The 11,196-nt window shown below is 37.9% G+C and overlaps 1 protein-coding gene across 1 annotated transcript; it reads left to right on the plus strand.

The window, feature by feature from the left end:
- Nucleotides 1-7,560: 7,560 nt before the first annotated feature.
- LOC311170985 (olfactory receptor 4C46-like) lies at nucleotides 7,561-8,499 on the plus strand (the record flags this gene model as incomplete). Its single annotated transcript, XM_084233518.1, has 1 exon — nucleotides 7,561-8,499. One exon carries the CDS (start codon nucleotides 7,561-7,563, stop codon nucleotides 8,497-8,499), a length of 939 nt encoding a protein of 312 aa, XP_084089644.1.
- Between the last annotated feature and the right edge of the window lie 2,697 nt (nucleotides 8,500-11,196).

An 11,196-nucleotide genomic window follows, 5' to 3' on the forward strand; every position in this document is an offset into this window, starting at 1 on the left:
CTATAATATCTCAGGAGAAAAGCCCTGGGGACCAAAGATTGAAGGAATAACAAGCATTACTTTATTTACTTGAATTGTGAACATGCCGTTTGAGATCACTGTGTAGGCTAGAGATGGGGGGTGGCGGGGCCGACAGGTTTCATCAGAGACAGAGTGGGGAGCAGAACAGGCAGATCTACTGAAATACATTGCTGAGGGGAGCAGCAATCAAGACAGGAGATGTCTGCTGCGCTCTGTTGGTCAGCTCCCTGACTGGGGCTGGGACTCCTGCTGCACTGGCTATGGACAGTTTCACAGTGCTGAGACTTAATCCCTTGTGCTAACAAGGAGGCCCTGGTGCCCATTTGCTGGTTTTTTACATCATTTATGGCTTTCATTGCCACATTTCTCTGGGAGATGACAGAATTTAGCGATAGACAATCGAGGTATGAAACACTGAGATTTCTTTATATTTGTTCTGACTTCCAGCAAGTAGAATATAAATGTAGATACAGGGCACAAAGAATAAAAGCGAAACCATTACATGAGAACTGCAGGTGGAGAGAGCTTTGCACCACCCTGTGGAGGAGTGCGTCCTCAGATTATATGAGTATGTAAGAAACTACTAGGACCAGGAAAACCACAGCCACCCCCATCCCTGAATTTGCAATCATTAAGATATTAACAACACATAGTTTTGCACATGAATTTCAACACCAGCTTCACATCACTCAGAAAGGCAAATGGAGACTCACAAGCAGGAGAGCAATAGCAAGCAAAACACCCACACTCCAGGCCATGACAATCAGAATGTTACATCTGTGCGGGTTCATGATCATGATGTAGTGCAGGGTCTTGACTATGGCCATGTAGCAGTCAAAAGTCATGGACACCAAGATGAATATTTCGACAACTGCCAATAAGTGAGCAGTGAAGAGCTGGGTCATGCAGTTGTTATAGGAGATGTTTTTTCTTCCTGCAGCTAGGTCCCAAATTAGCCTGGGGATCACAGTGGAGGTGTAGCAGAGGTCCATGAGGGAAAGGTGGCAGAGGAAGTAGTACCTGGGCTGTTGGATTAGATGGCTGCAGGTGATAGTGATTAGGATGATGAAGACATCAAGATAGTCAGGTAATAAAGCAGGAACAAAAGCAGGAAAACAAGCTATATTTGCTTATTTTCCCAAACACCCATTAAAAACAAATTCTGTGACATTGTTCTGATTTTACATGTGGTTGAGTTCAATCCAGAAACACAACAGAAACTTAAGTTATCCAAAATTACACAATACATCCGTAATAGATTTTACATTTTGGAGAAATTTATATATTTAAAAATTGTAGATCATACAGAATTTATTACAGACTTGATCTTTTAAATCATTTTTAGATTAAGGTACTGTGATATATCAAATGATATTTAGTAAGATATTTAATATAATAATATTAAATATCAGCACCAGGCTTTATGCCTGGTACTACTACAAACATTTTGCAGCCATTTAAATTATTACAAGCCAAATGGATTAATCTGATACACATTTTACATACAGGGAAACACCAAAATATAAGGTTCTGTTAATTATACAAATTCACAAAGGTTTAAGCAGCAATTTGAGAAACAAAATTGTATCTGAAACAAACCCATGTTCTTGAATTCTAGGTACCCTTACATACTATATGAAATCCCAGCTCTTATCTATTTCTTTTTTTTTTTTTTTTATAGAGGCATGCTTTATTTATTTGTTTGCTGGTTTGTTTGTTTGTTTTGTTTTATACATGCACTGGGTACAGTCAGAAGCGCGGGAGGGTGAGAGAATTCACCAGAGCCAGAGCGGGGAGCAGAGCAGGCAGAAGGACCGAAGTACACTGCTGAGGGGAGCAGCGGGCAGCAGGAGAGGCCCGCACGCCATGTGGGACCCTCCTCCGGTGGCCGGGGAGCAGCCGGGGATCGAACCGGCGCCGCAGAGGCCGCGCGCAGCTTCGCAACCCAGCGCTCAACCGCTGCGCCACCGGGGAGGCCCTCTATTTCTTTTTTTATTTAAATATTTTATTTTATATAATTCTTACATCTTTTTTCATCTTTGCACAATGTATGCATTTTCATTTTGGTTATATTCATTTGGTTATATTCATATTTGGTTATATATGACATTGGGTCTCTCTTCATCTCTGCCATTGACTGCCTATGTAAAGTTGAAGAGGTTTCAAATTTTGTCTGTACTTCATGTAATTTAGTTACAAAACCCAGTCACATACCAACCTTCCATATATCAAATAGATCTAATTATTCTTTAAGTGAACAAAAATCAAGATTTTCATTGTAACAGCCTTAATTAGTTGATAATAGTTTCAGTCACTGGCCTTCTTGGTAAATCTGGTCAAATCAAATCATAGAGAAATTGAAAGCAGGAAACTAAAGTCACAACACTGGGCATCTGATTTTAAAAACACAGGCCATTAGTACACAAAATAAAAAATTGCACCTTTTACCTATATATTCCAAAGACACATTTTATAGGTTTCTGTTGAAAAGTTAGAAATACTTTGGAGAGCCAGCTGTTCCTACTGACTAACTGAAGAACCCACTGTAACTAAACAATGACTTACTTATTTAAACATGAATTTAGAACAGTGCTACCATTTTAATTTTGGAAATCTAGGTACAGAGAGTTCACATGTTGAAACCATCACTTTTTCCAATACAGCAAAACCATGAATTTCTTAAAAGACTTTTTTAATTTCAAAGAATTGAGTTTTCTTTGTTAATAGTACCTGTAAATGATTAATACAGTTCAGAGGACACATCCCTCATCTATAATCATGAAGGTCAGTGTCCAGCCTCACATGTCCTGTTAATTTTTTATTCTTAGCACTGCACAGCTCACTGTCTCTGAGCCTGTTTCTTCAACTGTCAAGTAGAACTAATAATGTTGAATCTGTTTGCTTCATTCCCAGAAAAAGGTAAATGAAGATCATGTGAAAATATAAACTCTAAATGACTTAAAAACTTGTCAGGTTATAGGACAGTACTCCCAAAAATGGTAAGGACAGTAACTGAGTACTGTGTAAGAAAATAAATAGCAGCATTCTTATCAGTTAATTGGTTTTATCTGTCAATTTTACTGACCAAGAGATGTGTTGAAGAACTCATAGAAGATGTAAATTAAGTACGGGGAAGAAACATACCTGTTGGTATAAGTTTGATCTGGGTTATAGTGTTCAGCAAAATAATTTGTTATCTATAGTGATACTAACCAATTCTCATCTTTAATTATGTGGAAGAAACTCCTCAATTAATGATCATAAAGGAACCTAAGGACAACATTTCATTTAAAATGTGGGGGGAAAAATCTATACAAAGAGAACCAATACAGTAGGAAGTACAACTTTTGGTTTACGTTGTTTCCTGAACATCATCATGAACATTCAGTTCAGTGTCTCTGCTTACAAAGATAAGCAGATTGATTAGATCTGACCCAGTAAGCACCAATTATAAGAAAAAATGTAAACAATAAAATCTCCTTAAAATTTAATTTTATGTATTACCAATCATGTGATTACAGGTTGAAACTTCTACAAGGGTATGCTTTCACACCCTGCCCATCATCACTGTGCCACCATGTTCCATTTGACCCCTTCCTTCCCTTACTCCCACACCAACATCCTCAATATCTGGTCAGAACTGGTCAAAATAAGCCAGAGCTGATCAGAAACAGTGGGAGCTGGTTTAATCTGGTCAATATTTAAGTCAAATTCAGAACCAAAGCAGCTGGAACTAGTCACTACTGGTATGAACTGGTCAACCAGCCTGAGCAGCCAAGGATGGTTGGAACTTATTGCAGGTAATCTGAAGTAGTTAGATCTGGATGGAAGCAGTCAGAATAGGGCAGAACCAGTCAGAACTCATCAGAGGCAGTAAGGACTAGTTGAAGTGCCCGGAAGATTTGGAGCCAGTGGGAATCAGTAGAAAATGGTCAGGACCAGTCATAACCAGTCGAAGCCTGTCTGAACAGGAAGAGACCAGGCTGTCCTGATCAAGACTGCTTGGAAACAGTGGGAACTGGTCAGGATTGGTCCAAATGGGTCAGACTGGGTCAGAACTGAACCAAAAGAGCCAGAGTTGGTCAGATCCAGTGAAAGCCAGCATATACCAGTTGGATCAGGAATACACTGACCTTCTGGGTATTTTCTTCTATATCGCACATAAATTAGACCACCTGGTATTTGTCTTCCTCCTTCTGATGTATTTCTTAAATTTTTCAATTTTCCACTCCTCAGATGTCACCATTTCTAAAATGGAAAGTTGATCCCTGCTTTAGGAAAACTAGGGGAAACCAAGATCAGGTAATAACAGGAGGCTCTCATCTGTTCAGTTTCCAAGTGTAGGGAATACAATTCCCCACTCAAAAATGGGTGTTTCTCAAACCTGTCTCTCCAGAATACCTGCTTCCAAGACAAAGCCTTTCAATGATAATTAATTCCAGGGAGAAAAAGCAGCAACTACAAGATAAGGTCCCTGAATCTTAACAAAAATCCCTTTAAATATCCATGCAAGCCAAAGAGTAAATGAGCTTTGCTGATCACATCTCCAGAAAAGGACTAATCATGGGTGACATGACACATGTGAGAGTATTTTCTCCACATTTTCTGCTTTTTGCTTGTGGGAACAGAGTCATCTGTAGAAGATCATCTTTCTATTATGTTTCAAATGAATCCCTTCTAAATGCATATCCCAGGTGTTCTATGAAACATTAAGATTCTATGATTGAGGAAAGGACTGATACTCACAAAAACCCGTAGCTAGATTTATTGTACAATGGCTCAACTGAGTAGTCTCTTTTTGAGTGTCATATCTTTCATACTGAGAGTTACTTATTCCAAGACTATGTCAGTTTGAAGATTGCATTGTTCTGAACATCCCCAAACATCATTAAGGGAAGCTAGGTCTGTAAGGTAAGCTTTTTTTTCCGTTAGATTTATTTATTTATGCATACAAGAGCTGGGGTACAGGCCAGAGATGCGGGAGGGTGAGAGGATTCACCAGAGACAGAGTGGGGAACAGAACAGGCAGATTGACCTAAGTACACTGCTGAGGGAATTGGCAGGAAAGTCAGGGGAGGTCTTCTGCACCATGTGGGTAGCTGCCCGGCCTGCCAGGGATAGAACCTGTGCTGCAGAGACTGTGGATTGCTTCATAGTGCGGTGCTTAACCCCTTGCACCACCATCGAGGCCCCCTGTTAAGGTAAGCTTTTCAATAGTGCTAATGCTTATTAAAGATTGTTATTTCTCATATATGATCAGCATCACATTTCCAGACTTCTCAAACATGGTATTTGCACATTCAACCTTACCCCTTTCTTCCAAAGATAGGTAAATAGCATCAACCTCACCTGGCAGTTAAAAAATCTAAGACTCCTAGAGATTAATTATAGTACTCAGCTCTCCAACACCAGACACAAAGGGGACATCTCTTTTAACAATCAAGTTTCATCATGAGAATGGAACACAAATTAAATACGGTTACACATAGAAAAGATGTAAGTATGAATACTGACATCAGCTATCAGCTGTTTAGTGAAAGCACAAACAGTGTTCTCTTCCTTGAACTAATTGCTGTGGATAATATGATTCTTTAATGCAAAATTGGAAATGATGCCTCAAGAACTCCTTGCTTAGTGAAATGTCTCTCTGTATTATTGATCAAAATTCCAATTCTTCCCGTCTCCTAAGTACATTCACAAAAATAATGATAGTCCTGTGTGTCCACAGGATGGTAGAGGGTATGCTCATATTCATTTCCATAACTAATTTCCATAAAGCTTATATGTCTTTATTAGTATTCCTGATCTATATATGAAGAAACAAATAGGTAGATTGTCAGCAACATACCCACATTAGAGAAGTTGCAAGTGGAAGGACCAGAAATCTAGTATTGGCATTTTGATGCTCAATAAACTTATCCACTATGGAACTCATTTCAAAATTTTATGAAAGAGTTTTGCGATTCATATTTTTGAAGATTTACATATGGAAAACTGGGTTTGAGGGAACAAACCTCAGTAAATTTTATATAGTAATCTAGTTGATGTATGGGAATTGAAGCATATCTGTGTGTGTGTGTTTGTGTGTGTGTGTGTGTGTGTGTGTGCTGATGAAATTGTCTTATGTCACTTGCATGTGAAGTAATGCTAATCATTAAAATCATTATAGTCATATTAAATGTTGCTTACTAGTTCAACATTGTTAATTATAACAGTAATGGCATAGGAAAGAATCTAGAGATAAAAAAGATAAATATAATCTGACCTAATCTAGACTCTGTGCTTAATTAGCTTGATCTTAGACATTTTCATAACCTCTCTATTCTTTTATTTATTTTTTAAAGATTTATTTATTTATGCATATAAGAACTGGGGTACAGGCTAGAGGTATGGGAGGGTGAGAGGATTCACCAGAGACAGAGTGGGGGCAAAACAGGCAAATGGACTGAAAACACTGGTGAGGGGAGCAGTGGGTGAGACAGGAGAGGTCTGCCTCCCCATGTGGGTATTTCCCTGGCTGGCCAGGGATTGAACCCGTACTGCAGAGGCTGTGGATAGCTTCACATTGCTGCACTCAACCCCCTGTGCCACCAGGGAGGCCCTATTATTTTATTTTATATTGTGCAAAGTAAGTAAAACAGGATGATGGAAATCATATCATATACTTGTAGTGATGATTAAATCAACAAATGTCTAAAAAGACACAACTATTATTTATATTGATTTAATATTCTCAACATAAATTTTTGAGACTTATTTCCTGCAAAGTAAAATAATAACAACATAGGTTCAATCAGTATTAAATGGATCAACAGGTGCATAAAGCTTGCTAGTTTGAACAGAGCAATTAATTGTTAAAGGAATAATTATTAACTATTATAAAATTCTTTGGTTTATACAATAAGCATTTTGAATGTTTCCAAAGCAACTCCTGTGTACTTTCACCGGTGTCCTATTATATAGCGTGATAACTCTTTGAAATCTCCTACTATGCTTCCTATGTCTGTCTTCTACTCCTTGCTGAACTTCAGCCTACTTGATCCAAGACACACAAAGATCATACAGAGTAATAGCCAAGACTCTCCTTCCTTGGTTTTGCTTTATCCTTTACTCCTATTCTCAATTACCTTCCATGATTCCCCATTCCTAACAATAAAGGGAAATATCTTTGTTTTGCACTCTCTGTCTCTACATCATTGTTCTACCTCTTCTCTCCACCTTAGCTGCCAGTATGTCTGTACATTCTAATTCAAGATACTTTCAGTCATTTGAGCTGATTTGGTAAACATACACGGCTTCCTTATATATATGTTCAAAAAACTCAAGTCTACGGCTGTGACAGAATCTGTATCAGGAGGTCACTTGATTATTCTTCAAGAACCAAAAACAGTTTTTTAGCAAAAAAATAAAGCCCTCAGAGGAATTCACAATTCAATAAAACCTGAAGCTTTTAGTATTTACTAGAATGACTAAATTTGATAAATTTCTGGTTGTATAAATAAAAAAGTGATTTTTTTCCAGGTCTGAATTAAGCATTATATGAAATACATGGATATTATGAGCAACGTGACAGAGTTTGTTCTACTGGGACTCACAGGGAATCCAAAGATGCAGAAAATTGTATTTGTTGTGTTTTTTCTCATCTACATCTTCACTGTGGTAGGGAATTTGCTTGTTGTGATTACTATTGTTAGCAGCCCATTATTTGGGTCCCCTATGTACTTTTTCCTGGCCCATCTCTCCTTCATTGATTCTTGCTATTGCTCTATCAATACCCCTAAACTTTTCACAGATGCACTCTATGAAAAGAAGACCATATCATTCAAAGGATGCATGAGCCAAATATTTTGGGAACATTTCATTGGTGGTAGTGAGATTATCCTGCTCACTGTAATGGCCTTTGACCGCTATGTGGCCATCTGCAAGCCCTTACACTATACAACTATCATGAATGCACGGGTGTGTGGCCTCCTAGTGGGAGTGGTGTGGATGGGAGGCCTTCTTCACTCAACCATACAGATTTTCTTCATCTTCAGACTGCCCTTCTGTGGTCCTAATATCATCAATCATTTTTCCTGTGATCTAAGTCCTTTGCTCAATCTGGCCTGCACTGATACCCACACTCTAGGACTCTTTGTTTCTGCCAACAGTGGATTCATCTGCCTGCTAAACTTCCTCCTCTTGATGATCTCCTATGTGAGTATTCTACGTTCCCTGAAGAACCACACCATGGAGGCAAGGCACAAAGCCCTCTCCACCTGTGTCTCCCACATCACAGTAGTTGTCTTATTCTTTGTGCCTTGTATATTTATATATATGAGACCTGCTGTTATTTTACCCATTGATAAGGCAGTTACTGTATTCTACACTGCAATAACTCCCATGTTAAATCCCTTAATCTACACCTTGAGAAATGCACAGATGAAAGATGCCATTAAGAAACTGTGTAGTAAGAAAGCTATTTCAGATGACAAATAAGTGTGGCTTAAGGGCCTACATTGATGCAACTGAAGAAAGGATCACAAGGACATTTGGTTAATCTCAGCAAAGAATGCTTGTGAAATAAAGAAAATTAAGTTAACTGCCATGTGTCATAAACAGGTGCATGGAAATGGGGAAAAGCTAGCCATGCCACTCTCTGCATATTGGGAAAAATCTGTCAAATTGGGATTTCATTATACTAGCATATTCATGTATATGAAAGCATAGTTTTCACTTCAAATATAATAATAAAATTTATTGATTTCAAGCTATAATCTGTATTGTAATCTAAAGATTTAGGCACTGCTATTACCCCATTTAAGAGAGGAAACCGATGACAGGTGAAAACATCAAGTAGATAGATTGAAGAATAACGACTTCTCAGACCATATGGTCAACTGTGTGTGACACTTTCAAGCAATGATGATAGTAAAGTAAGTTAATTAAAATAGTTATGATTTATTGAGGCACAGATGCTGAACATATTATAACATTTACTTCATTTCTCTCTAATTATAATTTTCTTTATCTGCTCAATTTTCTGTATGATAATTAATTTATTATGTTGCCTCTAATATTATGACATCTAAGAGTGTCTTAACAATGTGTCATTGAAGCACTGTGGTTTAACTAACAATATATTATACCACCGTTCCAAATTTCTTGTAGTTTTGGAACTTTTATTATTGTCCGCATCATCACCTTAGGCTTCTCACCCATTAGAAAGAGTGATAACTCAAATTAAAGAAAATCTGTGGTCAGACATGAATTTATATTTATTAAAAAGTAATACTCCATTGATTTTTGATACATGTCGGCTTGGTAAAAAAAAAAGTTGATAGGTTTTTGTTGGTGTGGATGGATGGAGGAGGATTGAACTCTAATGGTGTCAGAGATAACAGAGAATGTAGAGGACATAGTCCTATGCAATTTAATCTCTCCTCAAGGCCCAGTGCATACAGGGCCCAGATGTAGATGCTAATCATCTCAGCTATTACCAACTCAAACTCTCAACCTCCTCCTGACATTTCTACCTGAGAAAATGAAAGGTGTCTTATCTTGGGTATGATGCTACCATCCCAGATCTACCAGCAAGCAAAGACTGACTGACATGGGGGTAAAAGAGACTGGTCCTCTAACATCCAGGTGGACCCAGCTCTGTATTACAGAGCTCTCAGTTCCAGGCTAAATCCAGTTGTTATTTGGGACCAAATTTGCCCCACCATAGTCAGAGTCCCTAAATCCTTTCTCATTGTAAAGAACTTTGATGAAAATTCTCATCCCATGGTCTGTACCTAGGCAACCAATAATGATATGGAGAAATATAGAAAGGTATAAAAACCATTTAAGAGTTATAAGAACAGAACTTAATGTAGGATAAAGATTAGGGAAAGTAGAGTTATGAATAAAATGCAGATTTTGATGGATCATTGGGTGTAGAGGAAACTGAGAAAATGCAATACAAAGAAGACACATGGCAGGTGATTATTCCATCATAAAGGAACAGCATTTTGTCCTGATGGCATAGACACTCTGCAAACAGCTTCGCCATAGTCAGGACCCATGGTGCTGTCAAGTAGTGGTAAAGATAGCACCATGTACTGTGACCCTACAGGTCCCACTAGCAAAATATTTGCTTCCTATTCTCACAAACTTATGACTTCCTGAACTAGAGGCCTTAGTTCCAAAAGGAGGATGCTTCTACCAGGAGACAAAACAAAGTTTTATTCAATAGATGTTAAGACCATACCACCCAATCTCTTCAGTGTCCTCAAGCCATTGGATCAATAGGCAAAGAAAGAAGTTACTGTGTTGACTTGAATGATTGACCCTGATACTGAGGGGAAATTGGACTGTACTTTACAATGGAGGTAAGGAAAAATATGCCTGGAATACAGAAGATCCCTTAGGATCTTTCTTATTACCCTGTGTTACGATTGATATCAATGACAATATGCTATGTCAGTGGGACAATAGTAGAAATATCTTGGAATATTATCTTCCCTTCTATGAATACTCAATTCTTTCCAACCTCCTTCCACAAATCATATTATTTTCCCTTACACTTGCTTTCTGTCTAATAAGATTTGCAAGGAGAAATGAATTAATATTACTTGCCTGAAATCTTAGTACAACCAGATACAGAAAATATAAATGATTCATTCCACAGTGAGGGAATCAAGGAGGGTATCCTGTATTTTGTTATTATTAGAGATTTTGAAAAATAAAAATCTTCACAAACCACCTGTTAATATTCAATAGAGAATGACAAGCACCACGGACAAGTAAAGTATAGATAGATATTCTCCCAAATACAGCGGTCTAGTGTAACTCAATCAGGGAGTGGTGGGTGTTTAAGGGCAGTGTTTACTGAAAACAACTTCTCAAGGTGGCCCCTGAAATAAAACACTAAAATATAGAGTCATCCTCATCTATTCCCCAGTTTTTCCTGTCTGTTTTCTATTTGGTATTATTCTGTTACTATCCTTACACTAACTTGTTCTATCTGAACTATAGTTGATTTGCAATTTTAGCCCATTTAACTAATTTTTTTGAAATGTTGAAGTAAAAATTGTTATTAGGAATATGCAGTTTTGTCTCCAGATCAGTACAACTCATTTTGTGTACCAAAACCTGATTAAATGGGAAATTGGGGAACAGTGGACATATTGTCATCCACAGACCACAAATAAC

Source organism: Talpa europaea (genome assembly GCF_964194135.1).
Source record: "Talpa europaea genome assembly, chromosome: 1".
NCBI lineage: Eukaryota > Metazoa > Chordata > Mammalia > Eulipotyphla > Talpidae > Talpa > Talpa europaea.